Source organism: Mollisia scopiformis (assembly GCF_001500285.1).
Source record: "Mollisia scopiformis unplaced genomic scaffold LY89scaffold_23, whole genome shotgun sequence".
Lineage (NCBI taxonomy): Eukaryota > Fungi > Ascomycota > Leotiomycetes > Helotiales > Mollisiaceae > Mollisia > Mollisia scopiformis.
The window spans coordinates 508024-531674 of NW_017263603.1; the positions used below are offsets into that span (position 1 = coordinate 508024).

At 47.8% G+C, this 23651-nt stretch overlaps 13 protein-coding genes across 13 annotated transcripts; 6 read left to right on the plus strand and 7 right to left on the minus strand.

Moving 5' to 3' along the window:
• Positions 1 to 415: 415 nt before the first annotated feature.
• LY89DRAFT_688803 (transport protein-like protein sec22) lies at positions 416 to 1926 on the minus strand (the record flags this gene model as incomplete). Its single annotated transcript, XM_018215778.1, has 4 exons — positions 416 to 1256; positions 1504 to 1613; positions 1676 to 1710; positions 1758 to 1926. The coding sequence occupies 4 exons, from the start codon at positions 1924 to 1926 to the stop codon at positions 788 to 790; spliced, it is 783 nt and encodes a 260-aa protein (XP_018065953.1). The 3' UTR covers positions 416 to 787.
• Positions 1927 to 4174: 2248 nt separating this feature from the next.
• LY89DRAFT_786497 (uncharacterized protein) lies at positions 4175 to 5145 on the plus strand (the record flags this gene model as incomplete). Its single annotated transcript, XM_018222987.1, has 2 exons — positions 4175 to 4345; positions 4393 to 5145. 2 exons carry the CDS (start codon positions 4175 to 4177, stop codon positions 5143 to 5145), a joined length of 924 nt encoding a protein of 307 aa, XP_018065954.1.
• Positions 5146 to 5273: 128 nt separating this feature from the next.
• On the minus strand, positions 5274 to 8095 carry LY89DRAFT_625006 (glycoside hydrolase family 63 protein). The gene is made up of 3 exons (XM_018211060.1): positions 7768 to 8095; positions 5732 to 7695; positions 5274 to 5674 (listed from the first exon to the last, which is right to left on the minus strand). Exons 1-3 carry the CDS (start codon positions 8000 to 8002, stop codon positions 5420 to 5422), a joined length of 2454 nt encoding a protein of 817 aa, XP_018065955.1. The 5' UTR covers positions 8003 to 8095; the 3' UTR covers positions 5274 to 5419.
• A 295-nt stretch (positions 8096 to 8390) lies between these two features.
• On the minus strand, positions 8391 to 9670 carry LY89DRAFT_688806 (uncharacterized protein). The gene is made up of 3 exons (XM_018215779.1): positions 9317 to 9670; positions 9179 to 9250; positions 8391 to 9112 (listed from the first exon to the last, which is right to left on the minus strand). The coding sequence occupies exons 1-3, from the start codon at positions 9618 to 9620 to the stop codon at positions 8595 to 8597; spliced, it is 894 nt and encodes a 297-aa protein (XP_018065956.1). The 5' UTR covers positions 9621 to 9670; the 3' UTR covers positions 8391 to 8594.
• Positions 9671 to 10249: 579 nt separating this feature from the next.
• LY89DRAFT_739030 (uncharacterized protein) lies at positions 10250 to 11017 on the plus strand (the record flags this gene model as incomplete). The annotated part of the gene is made up of 2 exons (XM_018220431.1): positions 10250 to 10300; positions 10436 to 11017. 2 exons carry the CDS (start codon positions 10250 to 10252, stop codon positions 11015 to 11017), a joined length of 633 nt encoding a protein of 210 aa, XP_018065957.1.
• A 553-nt stretch (positions 11018 to 11570) lies between these two features.
• LY89DRAFT_228232 (uncharacterized protein) lies at positions 11571 to 12840 on the plus strand. Its single transcript, XM_018206014.1, has one exon. It carries the CDS (start codon positions 11847 to 11849, stop codon positions 12681 to 12683), a length of 837 nt encoding a protein of 278 aa, XP_018065958.1. The 5' UTR covers positions 11571 to 11846; the 3' UTR covers positions 12684 to 12840.
• A 157-nt stretch (positions 12841 to 12997) lies between these two features.
• Positions 12998 to 13530, minus strand: LY89DRAFT_654287 (uncharacterized protein; the record flags this gene model as incomplete). The annotated part of the gene is made up of 1 exon (XM_018212293.1): positions 12998 to 13530. The coding sequence occupies exon 1, from the start codon at positions 13469 to 13471 to the stop codon at positions 12998 to 13000; it is 474 nt and encodes a 157-aa protein (XP_018065959.1). The 5' UTR covers positions 13472 to 13530.
• A 187-nt stretch (positions 13531 to 13717) lies between these two features.
• LY89DRAFT_228270 (uncharacterized protein) lies at positions 13718 to 14218 on the plus strand. Its single transcript, XM_018206015.1, has one exon. It carries the CDS (start codon positions 13840 to 13842, stop codon positions 14098 to 14100), a length of 261 nt encoding a protein of 86 aa, XP_018065960.1. The 5' UTR covers positions 13718 to 13839; the 3' UTR covers positions 14101 to 14218.
• Positions 14178 to 15452, minus strand: LY89DRAFT_228276 (uncharacterized protein). Its single transcript, XM_018206016.1, has 2 exons — positions 14922 to 15452; positions 14178 to 14854 (listed from the first exon to the last, which is right to left on the minus strand). The coding sequence occupies exons 1-2, from the start codon at positions 15133 to 15135 to the stop codon at positions 14256 to 14258; spliced, it is 813 nt and encodes a 270-aa protein (XP_018065961.1). The 5' UTR covers positions 15136 to 15452; the 3' UTR covers positions 14178 to 14255.
• A 792-nt stretch (positions 15453 to 16244) lies between these two features.
• Positions 16245 to 17548, plus strand: LY89DRAFT_688809 (uncharacterized protein). The gene has a single exon (XM_018215780.1). The coding sequence runs from the start codon at positions 16547 to 16549 to the stop codon at positions 17354 to 17356; it is 810 nt and encodes a 269-aa protein (XP_018065962.1). The 5' UTR covers positions 16245 to 16546; the 3' UTR covers positions 17357 to 17548.
• LY89DRAFT_722728 (uncharacterized protein) lies at positions 17540 to 18284 on the minus strand (the record flags this gene model as incomplete). The annotated part of the gene is made up of 2 exons (XM_018218752.1): positions 17540 to 17807; positions 17917 to 18284. 2 exons carry the CDS (start codon positions 18282 to 18284, stop codon positions 17540 to 17542), a joined length of 636 nt encoding a protein of 211 aa, XP_018065963.1.
• Positions 18285 to 18878: 594 nt separating this feature from the next.
• Positions 18879 to 20176, plus strand: LY89DRAFT_674186 (uncharacterized protein; the record flags this gene model as incomplete). Its single annotated transcript, XM_018213417.1, has 3 exons — positions 18879 to 19037; positions 19216 to 19393; positions 19446 to 20176. 3 exons carry the CDS (start codon positions 18879 to 18881, stop codon positions 20174 to 20176), a joined length of 1068 nt encoding a protein of 355 aa, XP_018065964.1.
• Positions 20154 to 22293, minus strand: LY89DRAFT_758307 (MFS general substrate transporter; the record flags this gene model as incomplete). The annotated part of the gene is made up of 6 exons (XM_018221434.1): positions 20154 to 20934; positions 20985 to 21028; positions 21062 to 21110; positions 21141 to 21247; positions 21278 to 22018; positions 22193 to 22293. The coding sequence occupies 6 exons, from the start codon at positions 22291 to 22293 to the stop codon at positions 20390 to 20392; spliced, it is 1587 nt and encodes a 528-aa protein (XP_018065965.1). The 3' UTR covers positions 20154 to 20389.
• Between the last annotated feature and the right edge of the window lie 1358 nt (positions 22294 to 23651).

Sequence of the window (23651 nt, forward strand, 5' to 3'; positions counted from 1 at the left end):
TTCCCTCAAGACTTCGCGAGTATTCGCGGTCGGTCAATCGGGTCAAGTCAAGACGCCGACGCCCTTGTAAAGCTGCCACCGACCGTTACCAAAAAATCACCCCCGAAAGCCTCAAAAACATCCCATTGCGGGTTGCTGGACGTATTCCGGGCCGCCGGAAAGCAATGATGGATGCAGCGGCAAGCCAGTGGCGCGGCTCGTCTGTCAAACACAACAAGCTTCTCACCTTTCAAATACAAGTACAAGATGAAAGAAGAGCAGTACTTCAATCAGTTGCTTCATTAAACAAAAGCTTAGAGCAATCCCAATTAAGTAGCCGAGATACATAATCGGCCATTTCCAATACAGGCTATTCAAAAGGAGCGTGACTTGCTCGTGACTTCTTTTGGGACACGTAAGGTTGTGATAGAAGTAAAAGATCAAGGAGAGGAAACAACTGGCTACACAGGAATCGCATGACGGCGGGGTGGGAGGACTTCCTCCGAAAGTATGCAGCTAGGGCAACTCAAGTTGTAGGACTGTAATTGTGCGATACAGTCAAAATAAGGGGATCATAAACACCAGAGCACAGAAGTTGTACATATTATCCTCATTCATTGTTGAAAGTGCGTTGCCATTTTCCCAGTCCATCTTTCATATGAAAACGCCTGTACTCCCTGAATGAGATGTCGAGATACCATATCCGCTGCTTGATATACAACCATGCAAATGCCTGCTCGACGAAATTCGTGAGTTGCGACGCATGACTTCTTCTGTATAGTTTGAGGAGATTGCCAGTGAGAACGACTCAAAAGAATCTCCACCAGATGAAGACGATGATGAACAGTCCTACACCAGCAAATGGTCCATATTGCTTCAACATCAACTCCCAATTGATGCGTACGGCGGCCTTCCTGTATTTAAGACTGTCCTCTCTGAGCCGACTGCTAACTTCACCCATACGTTCCAAGCTATCTCCTCGATACAGCAGATCCTCGATGTTCTTTGTCATGACTTTTGTGACATCACGTAACTCGTCGTTCAGCTTGTCAAGATTTTGAGTGGCTCGGGAATCGGAGTATGTGGCTTTGGTACGAGAGATGAAGGTGTCGAACTCCATGAATGCATATGGTCGCATGGTGGACGAGAGGACTTGTTGGAGAGGGTACGTGGTTGAGAATTCGGTCATTAAATCGGAGAGGTAGGTGAAGGCTAGCTTTCGAGGATATGATCGTTCGCTGATACACATGTAGACTATATCTTGGGAGATGAGATAGCTATTCTGACCGTTAGCTGCCTGATCGAAAATCACGACGGTTCCAAACTTTGCAATAGCCAATAGAGTAAGTTTCATCCTTCTGACTAGCAGGTTCTGCCAGGCATCTGTCTCTGGAATCTTTTCATCTAAAGATTGTATCTGCCACTCGGCTTCAGAACACAGCCCATGGTACTGAGCAACGCGTCGCCACTGATTGTTTGTATGGGTTCTTGAAGAACGACGCCCAAGATCGGGAACCCACGTACTGTAGTGTGTATTGGCCACTTTCAATGCTGGCTTGGGGTTCGGAGTTTCGATTCAGACGGCGTAAGACCATCTTCACCTGCGACTTGATCTCGTCCAGAGAGGAACCACCCTGTGAGACGGATACATCAGCCATATTCTCCCACATTGAAGTACCAGAGGGAAGTTCCTTACATGCTCATCATCGGTAGATGCGCACAGCATCAGACCTACGCTTCCATCAATATTTGCTGTATACAAAGCTTTGTTGACATACCATCCAGCCTAGCAAGTTGTGTAGACTTAATCATCTTTGCGCGTTCGCAGGAGATGAAGCCGGAGAAGAGTTTGATTTGTGTTGCGAAGACACTATGCAGTGTTCGCAAGTGCAGAACCCAACGTAGGAGTAAGGACAGACAAATGGGATGAAGATAAATCAACAGCATCTCGAGGCTGAGGAAACTAAAAAGGACACTGTCGGTGATCGGCGAAGCGGCCGCAAAGCGCTACTGTAGGGGAATTGTCGGGATATCTTCGGAAAAGCGCTGTCTCTCTTTGAAACCAAGACATTGATGGAATGTCTATTCTGCAGTACTTAGAGTATTCTCCATCAGCCATGGTTTCCTGTCGGATCATAAGTGTGAAACTGTTTGCAGTTTCCCAGCATCTCATCGGACAAGTCAGCAAATTCCATGGACATCCAGCAGCACCAGATCTACAAATATAACTACAACAGGAAGAAAACACATCACTTTACGCTAACTGCTTTCTTTATAGGAGGCTGATCTTGAAAACTTACATAGATGTAAAACCCACTCGCCATTCCTACCGCCGACCAGCGGGGAGGAGAAGATGTTAAACCAGGAGGCCTTTGCTGCTCTCATCCCCTACCGCACCTATGTCAAGGGATGCAAACCTCATATCCCATGGCGGAGAAAGCTCAAAACGGCCATGGTCTACTAAGTACTGGTCTTAGTTTAAGTTCCAATCCAGCTGCTTATGGCATCACTGAGCCATCTGCTGAAAATCAACCTGGAATGTCTGCCATGATTTTCAAGTGAAGCATGAACTCTTGGTCATAGGTCTCGGAGGTGAAATAGATGAGATTTTATGTAAGAGTAACATCATAGAGATAATAGTGACCGAGATCATTGGCTTGATCAGCATAATGGTGTTGCCTGCAGTTTGTTAAAGCTTCCTAATCTGACTTGTTTACTGACCGGTCTTAGAACTCATTGTCACACTTCCACTTGGGTATCTATCAGACAAATATGGCCGACGTATCATCCTTTTCTGGAGTATTGGAGCCTTGAGGAACTTATTTGCTTGGACTTTGACAGTGGACAAGTGAGATTGCTCTCAGTTCTTGGACATACATCCTTCGAACTCCTACATGAAGCACATACTGGGCGCATATAGAGTACTGTTGGTTTCGTGGAAAGTGTCGGTTCTTCGATTGGGGGCTGGCCTGTTTCTTCCATGGAAGCTGTTGGCATCCAAGTACCCAGTTTCCAATGGTCTGCAGAGTTCTCTACTCGTCAGTTGGAATTGCTCTCTGGAATTCTAAATCTCAAGACCGCAACATCTTCAAGTCTGCACCTCCATCTGCCCAGTTTCTCCTCAGTCGGGGGAATTGGCGTGATTGGCTGATTACCCTTGAGTGGCTTGGAGCAGGAAGGGCGGCACAGCTGAGAACTAGCTAGCTATGTCTCTGTAGACTCTTGGAATAGTAGCCGTCGCAAAAGCTACAGCAGATGTAAGTAAATTCAATGGATTACAACAAATCAGATAAGTTGCATGAATATGAGTTCTATTCTCTATACGACACATTTTTCGACGGGAACAAGGAGTATGCAAGACATCGCTTCTAGTATTCTGTGTTTCATGGTGTCCGCGACGTTCAATTTCCGCACAGCCCACGACCAAAGGGCTGCGAATGACGATAGCGACAAGATGAACATCGGTGAATCTGCTGGGAAGATCCACATGGGTTTACAGGATCTGCAACAGGACCTGCAACAGGGACTGCTGGCAGAATATATGAAAGAGATCTGATTCCAAAGGGACTACCATTAATCATCCCCTTTCATGTCTTAAGTCCTTACAAGCCAAATTACAAAAACCTCCCAAGTGCCCCGTAATACATCGCTTAAAAAAGGGGAGTTCTTCAAGCTCTTCGCGAAGTCTCTTTCCACCAAACCGAAACCTTCGACAGCGGAAAGCCAGAGTCAATGCTAGAACCAACATGCATACATCTTTTAAGAACTTAACTGACTCTGACCTCCCATCTCTGGCTGGAAACGTGCTTGGTGCAGACCCGCCCAGCCACAAGGCTACCAAACAGAACCAGAACAACACACCGCATCTCGTCCTCAAGAGACCGGGATATTCTAAAATCGGCTTGGCTTTGTATACCAGGCTGCTTTAGAGGCGCAAATAAAACAACCCGCCACGTCTCATCCTCCAATACTCAGGGGAAACTGGAAATTCCTGACATCCAATCACAGTAGTGCGAAACCTTTGCTGCTCAGCCTTGCACACAAGGCTGCCGGAGATATCTACAACAGAACCACAACAATTCACCTTCCCCCTTTCTCTGCAGAGTACCGACCTCTACAACACGCGAACCTCGTTCACCCCCCTTTCACTGCAGATTACCGACCCCCTTCTACAAGACGCGAATCCGAGCCGAAAATGCAGACACGCAAAAGAACCTCCTCAAAGTCAAACGACTACATCGACACCCCTCAAACAGCAAAGACAGCCCGCACCACACGAGGCTCAACGCGCACGCCTAAGACTACCGAAGAACTCCTCGCAAACCCCAAAAATGAAGTCTACAGCTGTCCCCCTACAGAACTCCTAGTACGCCTCCTTCTCACTTTCAACCACCCCTACTAACCCCTCATCAGTCAATCCTCACCTCCCCCGACGCCCAGGCTCTCATCGCGGAGCAGCACCTCCACCTCGTCGCCGCCCACCGCAAGCTCATCAACACAACCGGTCTCGCACAGCGATACATTGCGAATTTCCAGCGGGACGGCAAGAATGGGTTCTATGATCCTCAATGGCAGCTTGAGGCACGGGAGGCGCATTTCCGGCATAAGAAGGGTGATTTTGATGGGTATTTGAAGTGGAAGCTTTATCAGGATTGGCCGGAGTTGGAGAAAGTGATCAAGGAGCGAGAGGAGGCGGAATTGGCTCGAAGTCAGGATAAGGTGTCGGAGAATGAAAGTGGTGATAGACACGATGCTGAGTCGGACAAGCTGGTGGAGACAATCAATGGAGGCAATGAGAAGCACGACGATGGGTTGGACATGCTGCTGGGTACGCTGAGCAATGGTAGCAATGCCAAACACGTTGACGGACTGGCTGAGGGTTACGATCAACCGATGGATACACTGAATGGAAGTCATGAGAATCACGATGATGGGTTAGCTCAACAGGAGAAGTCACTGAATGCACCGATCAATGCTACCAATGACGGACACAATGATAGGTTAGCACGCCTGGACGAACCTCTGGATGCGGTGAATGGTGGAAGCAATGACGGACACGGTGCTGGTTTGGCACATAACCAAAATCAACCCCCAGCCGAGGTGAATGGTGAAGACAGTGCTAAGCCTGGTGGTATGGAGGAAGACGAGCCGATGGAGGGACATTGATGGAACTCTGCGGATCACAAAATTTCGTTTTGAGATTACCCCTTCATGGCTTACGGACTTGCTCAAGGATTGCATTTGAAATGTCTGGGCGGGACATTCACGAAAAGTTTGCAGACCATGGATTTGCTGAAGTTGAGATACCCATTTGCAAAGAATTCTAATCAGACTTCATCCCACCAGACCTGGACTTTTCTGCGAATGAAATGTGATGTCAAACTTTTCTTCAAATTGCATTGCTTTTATATACATACAAATACGGCCTCCCATTTCTTGCTTACAACTCATCATGGCCCTCGACCTTGTATTTCCCTTCGCTCAAATCGGGCATGCCCATAATTTTGACCACTAGACTTGTCCAGCCAGTGAAATGCTGTGTTCGCTGTCCTGCACCTGTCTCGGGGTTATATTGCTCCCAAGCGAAGCCTGTCTCTTGCCAAGAGTCGAAGACAGTCTTGACAAGATTGAGACGGAGACGCGAGTAGAGATCTGTAGCAGTCTCGGCGTGTGGGCCTTGAATTTGTGCATATTTCTGAAAGAGCGTATTAGTGAAATCGGCAGGGATGTGAGGAACTGAAGGGTAACTTACCAAGAGCTGTACTAAAGCGAGATAATTCATGTTCATCCAAATTGGTCCTCTCCAGTAATTCTCATCGGTCCCATAGAATGGATCACTCTTGCTCAGACTTCGAATACCATATTCGGACCAAAGCTCGCTCTCGTCTCCAAGAAGCTTGAGAATATGGTCCAACTTCTCACTTTGAGAATCAATCAATCCAGTGAGGAACGGGAACAAGGAGATATAGCCCTTGTGGCACACGAGCTGGTTCTCCTCATAATCGTCAATTGTGGCATCGCAGTAGCACTTGTCCCTCTCGCTCCAGTGAAGATCATCGATGTTGCGCAAGATGGCTGTCTCGATTGTAGTCAATTCTTTGACATCATCATCATACTTGAGAAGTGAAGCAATGTTCTTCAGTGACTTAGTCATCATGCCCATCCAAGACATGAGATCAACGTGCAGCTCTCCTGGGTGAGGTGGCTGGGGACGTGGATAATCATCAAGCCCAGAGGTCAGAATATGCCTTTCAGAACGGCCACGCCAGCGGTAAGCTTCTTTGGTAGAAAATGCATCTCGGTCGTAGGACTTGAGGTCACCGAACTGAGTCTTGCGGAACCAATAGTAGTGCTTCTTGAGCTTGGGATACAGTTCTTGAAGATATTGAAGTCCGAGTTCAGGGCTACGGAGATGTACTGAATTTGGCTTTGCTCCAAGGCTTTCTTTGTTGGTCTTGTCACCCCCAGTGGTTCCATTCAAGGCCCCAAGCTTGGTGATAAAGGAGTCGACGATGAAAAACAGAGTAGGTGGATTCGCATAGTGAGGATACTGTACTTGGAACTCTGCTGGGACTTTGCTGCGCGCTTCAGCACCAAGGATCTGCTCACGGCCAATCCATCCGTCTTCGTCGATCAGACTGAACCAAGATTTCAAAACCTCTAGAGCGAGGTCAAGATCCCAGTCGACAATCGGCATCAAATGAAAGCCCTCATCCCATAAAAATCCTCGAGGGAAGAATGACCGTGATGGAACTGTAGTGAAGAGTTCAGAAGGACCTTCAAGCTTCTCTTGCTTTCGACCACGAGCTTCAGCTGTCTCAAGATGAAAGCCTTCGTTCTCCTCGTCATACTCTGGTGCATATGATCTATCTACGACAGAATCACCATAGAAGTATCCTAATCCACCAATGAGATTAGAGAATAGATTGCTCGAGAATTGTTGTAGCGATTCGATGGCAAATGGAGGTTGGAGGTCAAATGTGGCAATAAATCTGTCCCAGAAAGCTTTAGATGTGTTCTCGATGAAACCAGTGACATCTTGGCTGGTATAAACTTTTCCAGAGGAGCCACTGTTGAAGATAATGTCGAATTCAAAATTTCCCTCGAAGACCTTCTGGATCATATGCAGATTTCCAGCACCTGGCTTGTTGATGATGGTATACGTTTGCCATGGTGGTGGTGCATTCTCTTCACCGTACTTCTCCAGGTACTCGTCAATTTGATCCTTCAGCAACTTGAAGAGGATTGGTTTGGTCTGCCAGATAGCTTGTTCCGGGACCATCAAAGAATGTACCAACGTCCGGTCAAGAGGTTTCTCGTCATCTGCTGGGTGGATTGCCTTTGGATGGTATCCTCTTCCTCCAGTGACAGTCAATTTGTACTCGCCCAGACCTTGAGAGTCTCCCTTCAGATTCACATCGGCCTCGTAGCCAACATCTTCTTCGTTCTCGACCTCGAGGCTTCCCAGCCCCTCTAGGGAAGCATAAAATAAAATGGTAGTCTTCAGATCTGGCGGTGCATCCTTTCTCGCAGTGCCTCTAACTCTTGTCGCCCAACTACCGCCGTTGCTTCCACCAGGGATTTTAACGAATGTAGTTGTAATATCGATTCCATTGCCCTCGTCGTAAATGGTTTGCTTTCCACCTAGGCGCGCATCATACTCGTCCCAGCCATAACCTCGCATGTTGTCTCCCTGCTCGCAAGTATGTCGAAAGTCTGCGAACTCAATTAGTACAGTGCGCTCTTATGCTAATTTCATCCTTCTCCCCAGAACACTAAGGCACTTACTATTTTGTACATCTTGAAAATTATCTACCCTCGACCACATCAATCCGCCCATCAAACTCTTGGGAATCCTCGGCCTAACTCCAAAATACAAATTGCTTCGGTATGGACCCCATAGCAAGCTCTGGTTCGTATTTCTCGCGATCTCTTTATACAAAATGGCAGCGTCGTCAGCCGCGGCAGATGAAGCAGCGACCAGAGCTGCTGTGAGCAGCTGTAAAGGATTGAGAAGCTGCATTGCGGCTCAATGGTGAAGAGAATGGCTTTCCAGAGCTCCAGGAGTGAGAGAAGGAGCTCGGAGGGACGTTGTGTGCTTTTTAGAGGGGTGACTTGGGGGAAACTGGGGCAGGGCTTGAAGACACGTCGCGCAGTAGCGAGTTCAGCCTGTGGCGCAAGGCTGTGGAAAGGCGGCTTGGTTTCCGTTAGGGGCATTCAACGTCGTGGATTAATGGTTGCAATCTGTTCAAGACGAGAAGACATAGTTAGACAAAACTGGGGAGAGAGTTTAATAGATACGTTGCTTTACAAGTTTGAAGATTTTTGCTGCAGCGGTGATTGTGAGACTTGTCACTTTTCTTACTTGACGTTGGCGAGGCTGGGTTAGTCAAAAAACGAGCTCTATATATTGTTCATCTTACGTATTTCAAAGTCTGCCCAATTGCATGATATGTGGCTCGAGTTGTCTTTCATAGGTATTCTGGACAGTAGTATTACCTAAGTGAAGTCCGGATACGCTTGTCACAAGAGCTTCTCCAGTTGTTGGCCAGATATTGGCAGATATGAGGAGCTTCAACTCAAAGATCTGCCAACTAATTGCGAGACATACCTCGTTAGTCTCTACTCGGACTCAATGGCCTGTTGAACCCTCCAACACGATTCATGTACTGCCGGTACTCCGTCCGCTTCTCCTTTCTGACAGCTCCAACATTATTCCCTTCGACTTTCTGCTGGTGGGTAGTCCCAAAGCCACCAAAACCCATCATTGCTTGCATAGCAGCCATACCATCATCCTCAATCACAATCTCTTCGTCGTCTTCAATTTCCTCCTGGATTTTCTCCTTCTTATCCTTACCAGCTCCTTTCTTAGGCTGGGCTCCATCGACATCCATTCGATCATGATCTTGTCCACCAACCTTAAAGCTGACGGGTGGTGTAGCAGTCCTGTCTTTCGTGAAGTCATCGTCAACCTTTGGCTTGGGTATATCTTTCTCGGCATCTCTGGTACTCTTGACTTCTCGTTCCCTCTCTCGTCGCGGACTTCTGCTTCTAGTATCTCTTTTCGAATCCCGAGGTCTATCTCTCGATCTCGATCGTTCTCTAGGTTTGTCCCTCATATCTCGTCCACCGACTTGAGAAGCATTAGACCTTCCTCGAAAAACCAGAGCCCCATGATGCCCACTTGCAGTGTACTCACCTCTGTCAGAATTTCTCTCTCTTCCACCTCGGCCTTCATCTTTCCTAGCCCCTCGTCCATATCTGCCACCGTCTTGAGAAGCATTAGACTTGCCTCTGAACGCCAAGGTAATTGACTGCTCAGCAATATCGAACTCACCTTTCTCGGCGTCTCTATCGTCTCTCCCTCTGCCACCTCCTCGCCCATCCCTCTCTCGCTCTCTTCCGCCCCGATCTCTGTCTCGATCGCGCCCACCCCTCGAGTCATGCGGTGACCTGCTCCTGTATCTGCGATTTCGGTCTCGATCTCGATCGTCGCGTCTGTCATAATCCCCCCGCCTGTCCCTATCTCGCTCTCGAGGTTCATCGCGCTCGCGGCTCGGAATAGGTGCGCGGCGATCGGACTCCTCCCACATCTGCTTGCTATCAGGCCGGCGCGCGCGCTTATGGGGTGGTTCTGCCATTCTAGAAGTCGCAACAATTCTGCGAGAAAGATTGTTGCGGATTTGTGACGATGCGTTGTTGAGATTCAGGAAGGCTGGACCTTCAAATTTAAGTGGGTCTGAGCCTGTCACGTGCTAGCGCATTTTCTCGTGTACCTACCTCATACCTAGGTACGCAAACTTCACTTCAGCTACCAAAAGCCATTCTTCTCTTGAGAGTATAGCTTCTGGCTACTCTACGATGTCCAGCGATGTCACCAGCTTCCAGACAGACTGACTAGAACTCAACATCTTAACATCCCTCTGAATCGCAAGGCTGTCACTGTTCAATAATCACGTCACCACTACAGACTGTATTAGACATCCAGCTCATCAGTGACGTATTTCAACGCGACCTAAGACCTGATACATCAGAGGCAAATTGGAATGTTGATTGAACAAGATCTGTGTAACTTTGACATTGATTCTGTCTCGCCCTTACTCTTCTCGAGTTTGTGAGTATGGTCACGATTCATATCTCGCAAAACATTCTGACCATACCTAAGCAGCCAAGAAAGTCACAAGAATTTCAACCCAATCAGTCACGACTCAACTCCCTAGCAACGACCGAAAGCATCTCACGTACTGCGACTACCTCATTTTCTCGCGAGATGTCTTTCACACGTTTTCTTGATCTGCCGTTGGAGATACGTCAGAAAATCGTAAGCAGCAGGTTCTTTCGTCGTTCGTCGTTCTTCGTCCTCGCTGGGTATCGGCTTTGCTGCTGGGTTCCCGGAGAACATTTCATCTTTTTCTGTTCTTGATGCTAAAAGAAGTCTTGTACTAATTAATCGTAGTGGGACGAAGCCTCTAGTATCCCACGAGTTATCGATATCAGTCCAAGGCCGGCCTTCTCGTTGTCTATCAGCTTGGCATTCTTCGAAGAATTCAGACGTGCCCCCGTCGTCTTTCAGACATACTGTCAACGTATCCCTTCAATCCTACACGTTCCGCGAGAAGCTCGCCGAATTGGACTTGAGCACTATGAGCTGGGGTTTGGTACTGATTTCCGCGATTCAGCGGACCCCGTGGCCCTTCTCAAAGCGGATCCTAAAATATACATAAACTGGGACAACGATATCATCTGTTTGTTGCTTGATCGAGAAATATATTCGCTCCACGTCACCGATCACACAACGTGGTCAGCAATAATATCTGGAGAGCTTGAAAACCTTCCAATCTCCCGCATCGCTGTCAATATGGATGATCCACAAAGCATGAGTGGATTAAGATTGATGTCGCCGTCAGTCACAGGCGACAAGTTACGGGAGATCATCGTGTACTACGCAACAGAAGACTTTTCAGCCAATTTACAACACGACTCCGGCAAGTTCACACATATCAAAATCAGCAGTGTTGAGGAACTTCCAGATGAGTAGCTTGAAGAAGCTAGCTCTAATTTCTCAGTCAAAAGACTGCTCAGGGCTGTTGAAGATCTTGAATACTGGCTCACGACCTGGCATGGAAGGTTCGGGGATACACAGTCTCCTTCTCTCTCGTTCACACCCATGGTTATACAAGGTTATGAGCGTGTACATGGTTGAACAGTATGCCCTATTATCAAAGATCCGGAGCCAGCACTTTTCCGAGGGTGATCGTGCAGGTGGATTGGTACCCTCTGGAAGTCTAAAAAAGTAATATCTAGTGCATGGCATATTGAGGAGAGCTAAAGAGGGAAAGACTCTTGAGGAATGCGTTTTTGTCTGCCAGTGTTTTGCTTTCTTGTGCTACTATTTTCTTGGGCGCTTGTCGTGCAACCCTTTTAGTGTTTTGGTCTGAGGGAGTCCCTGATTTCTCAGAGGAGGCTTGATAATTCAAGGCTTTGACTACCATCTAGGGAAACGTTTCTGATGTACGTGCTAGAAATTTTTCTAGCCTCAGGCTTCGAGGCTTTGTCAGCAGAGTTTTAGACACCTGTACCTAGCAGAGTTTGCAACAGCTAAAAGTGTGCTCCCATGAACTCACGAGTCCACCCTTTGGCCTTGGCTGAGCTTTACCCCAGCACCAACCTCCTCTCGCCCTCCCAATTTGTCACCATAGTGATTATTACGATCACATCCTATTTGCCGGACCATCTGATAATATCTCAACATCAGTCACGCGTTATCAGCAAGGGCTCACACGTGGGAGTACAAGCAACGTGGTGATTTGCCGCAAATATATCAATAGCGTATTCAATGTTCGACGATAAGCCTGCTATATGAGAACATGTCATTCACAGCTTTCCCTCGATTACCTTATGAGCTCCGTCGCACAATTTGGAACGAGGCTTGCTGTGTTACCAGGGTCCTCGACCTCAGGATAGAGCCCTTTCGCACTGAGGATATTCTTGTTGCTTTCTTCTACGAATACGACGATGCCCCGGCCACTGTTCGCACCTGGTGTCGCATCGCTCCCCCTATTCTGCATGCTTCCCAAGAATCTCGCAGCGTCGGTCTAAAGCATTATCAGCCCGACTTCGATTACAACTTCACCATACCAGGGAGTGATACCAAGTTAAGCTTTACCGCGAAAGCAAAGATATACGTCAATTGGGACTATGATATCATATGTCCATTTGACGCCCATAGGGATAGTGGGGATGGCTTTGCACGCCATGCCCTGATGTTGAGACGCCTTCTTCACTGCGATAAGCTTTCTCGTATTGCGTTTGACGTGGAAGATTTCCAACTCCTCAGAGAAGAAATTGAAGAATTAGCCAGTAGGAGCTCCATTATTGAACTCAGTCTGTTCTCGGCGGCTCTAGGCGAACCGTTTATTCCAAATTTTCGTCGTTCAAAACCAACTGCGTTCGAATTGATCGGTATCGGTACTGAAGAAGATATTGAAGAGCTTCTTGAAAGATTCGACACCGGTCAACCAGCCCAAAACTTGTTCAATGTCGTGAAAGATCTCAACGACAGGATCACCACAAGGAGGATGACTACTCCTCTCCCAGACTCTAGACCTGGGGCGATTTTCAAACCCAGAATTCTAGCTCCGTATCAACATTGGGATCTCGTTTGGATGAACATGTTAGGACGTAAGATTAGAGGGCTCAAATAGCATCATTTGTATTCGCAGAAGGTCATAAAGTGCCGATGACTATCGACCTTTCATCTCACTTTCCTCTGGGACATCTTGCACAACGAACGATGGTCATCTCGGGGGATCATCGTTCAGATGGCCGTCTCCATGAATTACTGTCATTGCACCCAGACTCAAATACTGCTCTGCAATCTGCTCATGATGATCATCTATGTCGAAAAATGACGATAAATCACAATTCCATGCCCATAGTCTCCAACCTCCGTGCCCCTCCTCACCGACCACTTCCCCAGAAAAGACTCATTCAACCATCTCAACCCTCTTCCCAACCCTCACTCCTTCGGCTCATCCTCCCCAAAAGGCCACCCCTCCTTCCCCCACTCCTCACCACCCCTCTCCCACCTCCCCACCTCATCCACCTCCTCCCTCCCAAGCCTCAACCCACACTCATCGCCCGCCTCCCCATTCCCATAAACATGCGGAAACAACCCCCTCGACCCCTCCACATCCCAACACCCACCCTTCTCATCCGGCCCCTTCCCCCTCGCGTCCTCCCACTTCACAAATTTCTCTACCCTTTCATACGGCACTCGCAGGATCCATACGTGTTTTTCTGATTTGAAAAAATTTTGCAGGGTGCCGAGGATTTGCGCGCTGGTGCTGAAGTGGAGGAAGGTGTCTCGGCGGTCGAGGGGTGAGAGGGGGAGATTTGGTGGCAAGGGAGATGGTGGCGTGGGGGATGAGGGGAGGATTTTGTAGATGTATTTTGGGAGGGGAGTTGGGGTTGTGTTTGTGTTTGTAGACATTTTGGTTGTTTGTGTTGTTGAGGGAGAGGGTGAAGATGGAGTGAGGTCGGGTGGATTAGTCGAGGTCACGGGGCTGTGGTGTCGGCCGATGCTGATTCGGTTCTACATCCGTGGTGTAAAGTTGATTAGTTTTCTGATTGTTTAATAAAGGAAATTTGTAAGACGAAGATTCAATTATTCTGAATGTCCGTAATTGGCAATGAGACAGTCAACACGTGATATGGCGAACTCTCCCCGATGGCGCATGGTGCTTTTCAGGAGTCTGGCTTCTCTGATTACCTGACGTACATGTCACGAAGGAATATGAGATGGTAACTTGAAGCTTTTCCCTCCTAGAGGCGTTTCATTTAGTCCGAACTTGGTGTCATATGCACCACCTATCGTCGCTCTCATTACACTTCTCATGTCTCCGATCCTTCATTGCATGCCCGCCGTGCAGCAGTCGCCTTGTTTCGAAAGTCCGAATAATTCCCTCAATTTACAAGTACACCACTTCTGATCGTGGGCTGACATCCTTGCTCGAGTTTCTTCGGATAAATTTCAATTCGTACAGGTTACACTCTCTCCAATGCCGAATCGCCCAGATTTCCAGAACCAGAAGCCTTTCCCCAAAAAGGTCTGTCGAGTGACGAATATGTGCCAATGGCTGGTCGAATTCGCTTCCGAAACACAGTATCGGTGACATAAATTGCTACTGGTAGCAGTCACCTAATTCGGGACTTTTGACATTTTCCCTATCCTCTCTCAGCCATCCTCTCGATCCCATGCTTTCGCCTCGTACATCTCATCTCAACTCGTGTCTAAGTTCCCCAGCAGGCATTTCGTGCTTAACGTCCGAAGGTAATTCCTGCGGTTTCGGCACATCATGTGCCTCATGATACTCCTGATGCGGAGAGTGTGCAAATGTCGCTTCTCTATATTGAGGAGTAACCTGAGGTCGCCATCTCGTGTTCTTTGGATATGCAGGATAATCGGGAGAGACCGGAGTATTAGGCACAGCTACCGCTGTCTTCTGCTTCCGCCTTCGCAGAAAGAAGAATCCTGCCACAGCAGCAATAATAATAACACCTAGAGCGACTCCAACACCAATTCCAGCTTTCGCTCCTGTGCTTAGTCCACTGCTTGAGCTTGAGCTGGGTGTGGAGCTTGGTGTTCCGTCACTTGATGCCGAGCCCGTCTCTGCAGCACCTGTGGCTGTCACCTGTGCGAGTCCAACAGTTGAGGGTTCGGGACGGGATGTTGCGAGGACGTTGATCGAAGGGCTGTTGGCTCCGTATCCATATGATGTATTGGGTCGGAGATCCCAGTAACAACTGGATATGTTGGGCCATTTGAGTTGCACGAGTTCTGAACCATTGAATCCCGGGACGCTCTCGCGGACTTCTACGAAAGAGTCAGTGGCATACTCCAAGGGAAGGAATATTGTAGTAATAACATGTAAGAAACTCACCAGTTATCAGATTGTTATCTGTAGAGTTTCTGCAGAAGGTATACAGGAGTGGGACTGGAAAGTCCGATGTGTATGTCACGTTGACGGTGTCATCATGGCTCAGCGTGAGACCATCAATAGGGAAAAGGAATGTAACTCCATGATAATCGGCAGAGACCATCAAAGAAAGAAACGTGCACAGCACTGCCAACAACAAATGGGATATCTCCGCCATGGCGAGGCAGGGAAACTCTGCATATAAAGAGAGTGACGCGAAGGAACACTTCCTTTTGATAATATGCGAGAAAAAGGAACAAGGAGAAGTCGAAGATGCCACAGCTGATGGAAAGGCGCCGAGATAAGTGCAGAGCTAGTAGGGATACATTTGTCGTGCCACAGATCACTTGCATAGAAGCAACCGAGTCTGTAACGATCGTCTCTCACAGCCTTGCAAAGTCATCAGCACTAGCAACTCCCGTACCCAGTCGTAGTTCGAGCAGCGTAAGGACAAAATTTTAGCTCCACCCGTTTTTGAGTTCGTGCACGGTGGTTGGACAACGTTGCGACTGCAAATGCAGACCGGTTGCCAAGGCTGATCAGAAATTCCAAGATATATTCGTGGTTCTAGGCGTCGAGCATAGAATTGCGAATAATTCCAAGGATTTCTAATATCAAGTCTCAGAAGCAAAGGCAAACCTTGACCTTGACCACCATCAATTGATGATGGATGTGTGTCGATGTTTCCAGGCCAAACCTGCAGCAGACCTAAAGCACTTCTTACTCAGATGCATCAGAACACGACGAACAATTCTGCATCGCGAAGATACAGCATTAATATGTTCTCGTAATATGATAGGCCACTGAGCCAAAATGAGGGGTTCCCAGGAAAGCTTCAATCGCTTTTCACTCAAGCTCTTGAACACCAGAGGAGGAATCCATTCTGGGCGCAGCATTGCTGAAGCTGGAGTCTGCCACCACAATTGGCAGAGATCTGAAGGAATATCTCCAATAGCATCAAAGCGTTGCAGGAAGAGCTGCGGTTCTGGCAGGGAATCAAGGATGCTTTTATGTCTTGACAAAAGAGGTGGTGGGGAGATGCACGGCAGATCGCAACGGCACTGCCATTACTGTTAATATCGAAAAACCGCATACACCAGAGAAGTAAAAATTTCGGTGAAAGGCAAAATGCAGTTGATAGAAGAAGGATACGAAGAACACAAACGCTCAATTTAAGCCCACCCCACGACGGAAATCTTGCCTTAGGCATCCGCTCGTCTCTGAGCCACAACTGTGCCTCACATTACATCACTGACGACCGAGACAGCTTCTCAACTCTAACCGTGGGCCAGAGATCTTCAACAGTCTCAATTCGAGCAAAACACCACTTCACTATGTACAATCCAAGCCGCGATAGAGAGTTTCACAGCCTCAAAGGTTTAAATGCCTCGCTGTGCCGCCATCCGCACGACAAGAGTCCTTGGAAGAATCTCCAAGTTTGATGAAAGCGCGGTTCGCAGTACGTACAACACAAGACCCTGGTCTTGGCATCTCTCATATATAATTCCATTGGACCCTTCCATTTTCCCGAGGTCTCAAATCAACGTGTCTTCCACATCTTCTCGCACAAAATACACTTGTAGTTCAAGATGGCAGGAACCAATTTCCTTATCATGAACGCAGCCTTTCCCCCTCTCGAACCAAATGACGGACATTCCCATTTAAAGGCACCTGAGCCATCTGGACGAAAATCCTTCGAATCAGCCTCTTCAGTGCCTAATTCAACACATTACAGGTCGTCAATCTCTTCCTTGTCCGAAAGTATTAACAACACGACGCATTCAACCACGCTGCAGAACGCAAACACGTATACCTTTCACCTCCCAGAAACTTACAAGCACTCTCGTCGCGATATCCACGTCCGCGACGCCCAAGGAACGGAAATCCTGTATGCCAAAATGTCAGAACACAATCCGTTGAAACCAGACATTCAATTCTTCTCCAATTCCACTTCAGCAACGCCCGTTGGAAGCGCGAAACTCCGCCATGGAAAGAACTTGAAACTCATCTTGGAGCACGGAGAAGAGAAAGAAATGCACAACGTTTCCAAGAACAGGGATTATTGCTTCTACCTCCCGGATTCGGCGGGGACCAGCAGAAAGGTATTATGGACGAGAGTGAACATGGAAGGTGGTGGAGGACCTGCGACTGGGAAGGGAAAACGAGCATTGAGGTATGAGTTAGGTGATGAAGGAAGTGGAGAGGTATTGGCTGTTTATGATGCAGGGGAGCATGCCAAGAATGATTTTCTGCACCGGGGCACTTTGACGATGAGTTCTGAGTTGAGTGTGGGTGAGGAAGGAGGGTTGTGGGTGTTGATGGGAGCGTTGGGGATCTATGAGAAAGCGAGACGGAGAGTGCCGACGGGTGGAATAGGTGCCATAATACCTGGTTCCTGAAATAATATCTTACAAGTGGAGGAAAGTAGGAAATCTGTCAGTCAGGTAAACCTTCTCCTATAGTGCATATTCCCTTGGAAACCGAATAATACGGTATTGGGGCTTTGTAAGATTTGCTAAGGAGGTACACCAGCTCATTAATATAACGTGTAAAAGCTACAAATATAGTGGGCGCCATGCTGTCTACACGGGCAGTTCATGCCACTGAGGAATAGAAGTGATATCCATGTCTGTCTCGTGCATTGCAGGAAGCTCATGATGCGCTAATATTTTACCCGCGCCTAGCAACTCTACTTTCCACTCAGGTCTCCCTTCCCTTGAAAACTCCAGCTGTGTGCCTGCTTTCCTTTCTTTGAGCTGGTGTCGTATGGGCAATAGGAGAAAAGCCAAGAGACAGATGACAGCACCACCAATCCCCACACCGATTTCTATTTTTGCTCCCGAAGACGATCTGGATGAGGATGTTGATGAGGGGTCTGAAGTTGATATTACTGAGGCTGTGGTAGCTGCCACCTTGACGGGCAAAGAGGAATCGGCAATCATGAGCCTCGAAGACTTACGACGGACAACACGCAACCCATGTGCTTCCAGCTCCCACTATACTCGTACCAACAGTCGCATAGTCTTGTGGGCAAACAATAAGCCCAATACTATACTCAGTCGATACACCAGACTTGACACTGCTGTCTCTTTCCCACCATAGCTTGGCTTCAGGTGGAAGACAGGATAATCTGCCGTCAAAGGAAATACCATCGTAGGAGGGATCGAAGGCTAACGCGTTGTATGATTCACTTTGAATGAAGCCCCACCGTGCCCATAAAGCGGACGAGCAGCCGTCTGGCGAGACGAAAGGCGTCGTGAGAGGCAGCCAGGATGTAACGGTGCCGAAACTCGTCTCTGGTGGGTGAGTTGTCGCGCTTGCGGACATAGCGGAAGCATGGAGAGGAATACCAATATATGCAGAAACTGTAATTTACAAGAAGAAAAATGTATTCATTGGGAATGGATTCCAATTCGTGGGGCAGGACTAAAGGGGAAAGGAGAAGCGTTGTACTACCGACTGCACCAGAATCCCAGGGGAGGTATGACAAAAATGGTTTGCATGTATACGGATGTATGTAAGGCAACTAGCGAATGGATGTTGCATGATTGATCTTTCAGAAACCAAGCAAAGAAAAGATTGTCCCCCACTTGGAGAGTACTCGCAAGGTCTAGGTACGAAGTCAAATTCAATGGTGGACGTGGGACTGAAGTCACACAATGGGTTATTGACAGCTTCATTTGGATGACTTCATCCGTACTCGTAAGACAACGCGATAGCCCGCGATATCGTGTTGCGGTTTAATGACGTTTTAGTGGGAAATAGTTCGTGATGTTGTAGAAGTAGAAGGTGCTGGTGGCGTACAAATCCAGATCGCATACCGGGCTGTTCGTTTCCGCTCCGCTCCGCTCCGCCAAGGCTCAGACATCTTCAAATCGAAACGAGCAAAATCTTGACGCACCCAGCATCATCAGCCACAACATGGCACCTTCACCATTACAACAGAGAAGAACCCAAAATACTCTTCTGTTCCAGAAGCTTTTGAACCTTCGCGAAGGCGCAAGTCCATTCACATTGGTTCTCGATACCTTAGAGCAAAGTGGCTGGCCAGTGGTTAGAGAGTTTGCGAGGAGAGCAAAGGTATGAGCCAGTTCAGTTTGCGGGATCCTGATCCTTTGAAAAGAGCATTTGTCTTTTCATATAAGCGTATGACTGCACGTCATTCTGCATCTCTGCTTCGTGTGTCTCATCATATTCTCTTGTCGAAATTCTCACTAGTCACGTGCTTATAGTTGATCATTGCTGATGCGAATTTCAGATCTCGAAAAGCAAGATTATCTTCATTTCATTCTCTTCCCTGAGAAGGAAAGTCTCTTTTGACATCGATTCTTTCGTGCCCGCACCCGGAAAGTCGCTAGCAGCATTGCGAGAAGAAATCCTATCCCACCTCCCACCACCACCGACTACTGCGCCTTCATCTTCTTCAAGTGCTACTAGTAGGTCGTCACTTGTTGTATATAGATTGCTCGCACATGCTAATCATCATAGGATATCTTATCATAATTGACGATCTTCACACTCTTTGCAGCCGGCATACTCACCACCTCTCGCCTTTTCTGTCCTCCCTCCTCATTTCTCCTCAAATCTCTCTACTCGCTACATATCACACCGACATAACTCTTCCAGTCACTAAAGCTATCTCGAGTTATCAGCCTCCTTCTCTCACGACCCTTACGTATCTTGCCACAGCCATTCTCACTGTTTCTTCACTATCTCAAGTCCTAGCTCGCAAACGTGCCCGCGACAAAAGCCTCCAAGAACCAGTGTTTGGCCTCGACGAACATCGAGAAGGGGTCATCGTTAGCTTTAACGGAAAGGCTACTGAGAAGATAATTGGAGTGGTAGTCAATATTGAGCTTCGACGACGCTCGGGGAGAGGAATAGTCGAGAACTTCGTCCTCTTACCTCCTTCCACATCTTCCTCTAGCACCAAATTATCAGGTCTTAGCGAATTCATCCTACTAGATGAGCATCCGCTCTATGCTCCTGCACCCATCAGCACTGGGCCAGGTGGCGATGCAGGCGAAGAAGAAGTGGAGACGACATTCAATCTCAACCTCACAGAGAAGCAGAAGAGGGACAGAGAAGGCGTTGTGATGCCTTACTTCGACGCTCAGAAAGAGGGAGGCTCAGCCGGACCAGGAGAAGGTGGACGTATTCTGTACGAGATGGGTGCAGAGGACCGAGAGGACTTTGACGACGAAGAGGACGAGATCTAAGAAAATAGAGACTAGGATCTATATCATGGCACGCGGAGGAGCCTATCTGAGCTTCGACAAAGCAAGTGAAGAGTATGTCTTCATGCCTTCAACTTCCTTGCATAGCCTTCGAGGTGCGTCTCACATATGATTGTGACTTGTAATATGATTCTGCGTTGCATGACTATACATACAATACCAGTCTTTATATGATTTAGGTCATCTGATGGTCCTTCAATGCAAAACAACAGCAACATGCTGGTCCATAAACCTCGAAACATCGCCCATGCACATCGCAACTATACAAGCAGAAACTCCAAATGGAATAGTGATATACCAAATCAACTTGATAGCCTCGCTAAAACAAGTCACCACAGCCTTTGCCCCGAGCTCATAATTCGCTTGACTGGTGACGAATCCTGGAATCTCCGTATAAAGCTGCTTGAACGGAACAGCAGTCAGACTAGTGATGAAGTCGGTGATAGTTGTAATGTCGTAAACACCTGCAATGAGAAGGGCAGGGACGATGGTTTTGTATGCCTTGGCGGTTACTTGGTGGACGAAACGGTTGTAGAAGATCGAGAGGCCGAGGACTTGGGCTTGAGCGCGAAGACCAACTGTTAGTGCCGTGACACTGGCGATGAGGTCGTCGGGTGTTATGACTGTGATGATGACTTGATTTGGGATCAAGACACCGCCTGTTCCGATTAGAGAGAGGATGATAGGTGCGAAGGCTGTGCTGATTCTGCTGGGGTTGACGAGGACGAGACATGCTGCAGCTGAATGGATATTAGCGACGCAAGGGAGGAGAGTTGTACGGGTCACCGACCGACTGTCTGCATGACGCAGAAGAACGTCATTATAAACGCGACTCTTTTCTGGAAAATGCCAATGAGAACCGCGGACAATATAGCACCGCCCAGAATACCGAGTCCAATAGGTAAAGTGTTGATGCCTGTTTCATTCCGGTTGGATCCATAAACACTGATAGACTCGATGGGCCAAAATACCACAACTCCAATGTAATTGATGCCCGCTGCAAAAATAACAAACATCAAGCAGAAAAAAGGTCGAGGCGCATGTATCATTCTCCTAGGAAATAGAGGACAAGGAGCGACCAACCATTCCCAGAATCCAAACCCAACAATCAGCACCCCTCCAACAACCAGAAAGGAAATGACATGAGCATTTTTCCAGGCATACTGTTGATCGCCCCAATTTAAGCCTATGAGAAAAAACAGCATTCCCGTAATAATAAGGAATCCTCCTATCCAGTCAATACGCCCTAGCATCTCTCGCTTGGTCAGGCCAAGGGCATTCACTCGAGGCGGAGGACGATAAAACCACGCCAAAATAACAAAGGTAATAGCATGCCAAATAGACAACGTGCACCCAATCCACCTCCAGCTCGCTTCGGCAATGAAATTACCATACATCGTCCCTGGCGCCCAAGGAATAATCGACATCAAGATCAGCGCAGCATACAGACTTCTCTTTGCAGTAGGCACAATTTCAGCGACGACCGAGATAGCCAGCAGTTCCTGAATCACGCCGCCGAAGCCAAACAGGACTTGTCCAGCGAGGAAACCGGCTGCGTTGGGAGTAGCGGCACAGAGGATGCCGGCGAGCATGGAGCAAGCTAGACCGACGAGGAAGATTATCTTGCGGCCGAACAGATCGGCGAGCGGGCCGACAAAGGGAGCGAGTGAGCCTTGAGCGACGATTCCGGCTGTGAGGAGCCAAATTAGGAGGTTGGCGGCGTTGAGGTCGCGTGCGATTGTTGTCCCCAATGTCAGGTAAAGGAGGGGGATTATTTGGGAGCCGGCAAGGGCGAATGAGCAGCCTAGGACGGTCATGATAAATCTTAGAGATTTCTCCAGGAGCCCATTAGAATGTACTGTCGATGAGAGTGAGCACTGGATGACTTACTGGGTCGTAGCTGGTGTGGTCCATGCCGTCCCCTTCGGTACGAAGTCCATTTTTCTCGAAGTAATTGGAGTTTCCTGGGACGCGCGAGATTGTTCGGATTGGCTCTACATCCTTGGATCCAGTTGTTCTTGAGGTATTCGTAAGAGTTGTTTCGAGGTGTTCTGGATGAGCGATTGATGCTTTGTCGGCGAGTTCAATGTGAACAACATCTTGTGGAGCCATCTCGAACACAAGTCACGATGATTGAATTCAATCAATAGAAGTTGTGAGTTTTGAAGAAATGGAGTAGAAGTGAGAAATTACTCATTTTTTGAAGTGCTGCCATGGCACCAGATGTTTCCCCTCCTTAACTTTATCCACATTGTACCTCGGGGTCGATCATGGACTGGCTGATCAGGGTAACCCAGCTATGCGAGTCCGTTGGATGATAGATCGTTTTAGAGAAAGGCTAATTTTCACTCGACCCCAGAGAAGCCGAGGTGCTAGCTTGCATCTCCAAATACTCATATTCTCAGTCAGTGGTACATAGTTACACGAGACACATGTGAGACTTTGAAAATGAACACAAAGCTTGGATGGACTTCCAGCAAATCGAAGATATAGGAGACACCAGATTCTCAATTGAAACCTGCGTGTAGTGGTCAGTTTTATATTTCAGAGTTACGGTTTGGTAGAATACAATAAAGGCCAAAATGTCCGTCAACGCCAAAAAGGAGAATTCGTTTATACTTGCGTTCTCCTTGCTCTTTACTCGGCTTCTTTCCCAATCTGAGCAATGGTCCTTGCGATGATCCAACGACGAGATGTGGCACACCGTCACACACTTGAAAGAATTGCCGTAGAGATCGGCGATGTTCTGTTGTTAGTGGCAACTTGCCTCGGCATGATGAATGCTCTAGTATTTCTCGCTTACGCACAATGACAAGCGAGATCTGCCGAGACCCCTTTTCAGATTCGAAATATATACCAGTAGTGTAGCACGTAATGTACAAAGCTAGTATGCTTTGAGTGAGATATTGAATATTTGAAGAAGGAGCCCGTCAAATTATTTCGTCAAATTGAAAATGCATGTGGCAAATTTTGAAAGGCTTGAACGCTCGACACGGAGCACTTGCCGACATCGATCTTGACAACGCACTCGAACCAGAGAAATCAGAAAAGACACAGTATGCATGCCATGAAGAAGGTGCAGAAGGTAGAGTTGTCGAAAGAAAAAGAGCAGACTACCAAGAAACAGTAAGTATACGAGCATTGAAGCTTCGGCCTTCGAGGTGGGCTTATCCAAGGATCATGCAAAGTCCAACTTGATCATCGCAGCCTCGGAACGACGTCCCTGAGTTCAAGAACTACAACGTGTCAGTTTTCGGATGTCATTCGGGGATAGCGGGGAAACATGGGTACTTGTTTCAGAAGAACTCTGGATATTAACATTAGCCGAACTATTCATATGGCTCGGATAGCGCCGAGACTTGAAAATTTCCATACACTAATCACTGAGCTTGGTTCATCTAAACATGTTCCAAGGGAGTTACATTCGCTTCTCTCGATACCATTTCGGGTCGATATA

What these genes read in the sequence shown, in the direction of transcription:
- LY89DRAFT_625006 (XM_018211060.1), bottom strand. Translation starts at nt 8,002, where the DNA reads ATGCAGCTTCTCAATCCTTTACAGCTGCTCACAGCAGCTCTGGTCGCT. An exon ending in TTTTCAAGATGTACAAAATA is followed by an intron (nt 7,696 to 7,767) that starts GTAAGTGCCTTA and finishes TTGAGTTCGCAG; the next exon opens with ACTTTCGACATACTTGCGAG. An exon ending in TCGCTTTAGTACAGCTCTTG is followed by an intron (nt 5,675 to 5,731) that starts GTAAGTTACCCT and finishes ACGCTCTTTCAG; the next exon opens with AAATATGCACAAATTCAAGG.
- LY89DRAFT_688806 (XM_018215779.1), bottom strand. Translation starts at nt 9,620, where the DNA reads ATGGCAGAACCACCCCATAAGCGCGCGCGCCGGCCTGATAGCAAGCAG. An exon ending in CGATAGAGACGCCGAGAAAG is followed by an intron (nt 9,251 to 9,316) that starts GTGAGTTCGATA and finishes ATGCTTCTCAAG; the next exon opens with ACGGTGGCAGATATGGACGA. An exon ending in AGAGAGAAATTCTGACAGAG is followed by an intron (nt 9,113 to 9,178) that starts GTGAGTACACTG and finishes ATGCTTCTCAAG; the next exon opens with TCGGTGGACGAGATATGAGG.
- LY89DRAFT_228232 (XM_018206014.1), top strand. Translation starts at nt 11,847, where the DNA reads ATGTCATTCACAGCTTTCCCTCGATTACCTTATGAGCTCCGTCGCACA.
- LY89DRAFT_228270 (XM_018206015.1), top strand. Translation starts at nt 13,840, where the DNA reads ATGCACCACCTATCGTCGCTCTCATTACACTTCTCATGTCTCCGATCC.
- LY89DRAFT_228276 (XM_018206016.1), bottom strand. Translation starts at nt 15,135, where the DNA reads ATGGCGGAGATATCCCATTTGTTGTTGGCAGTGCTGTGCACGTTTCTT. An exon ending in AGATAACAATCTGATAACTG is followed by an intron (nt 14,855 to 14,921) that starts GTGAGTTTCTTA and finishes ACTCTTTCGTAG; the next exon opens with AAGTCCGCGAGAGCGTCCCG.
- LY89DRAFT_688809 (XM_018215780.1), top strand. Translation starts at nt 16,547, where the DNA reads ATGGCAGGAACCAATTTCCTTATCATGAACGCAGCCTTTCCCCCTCTC.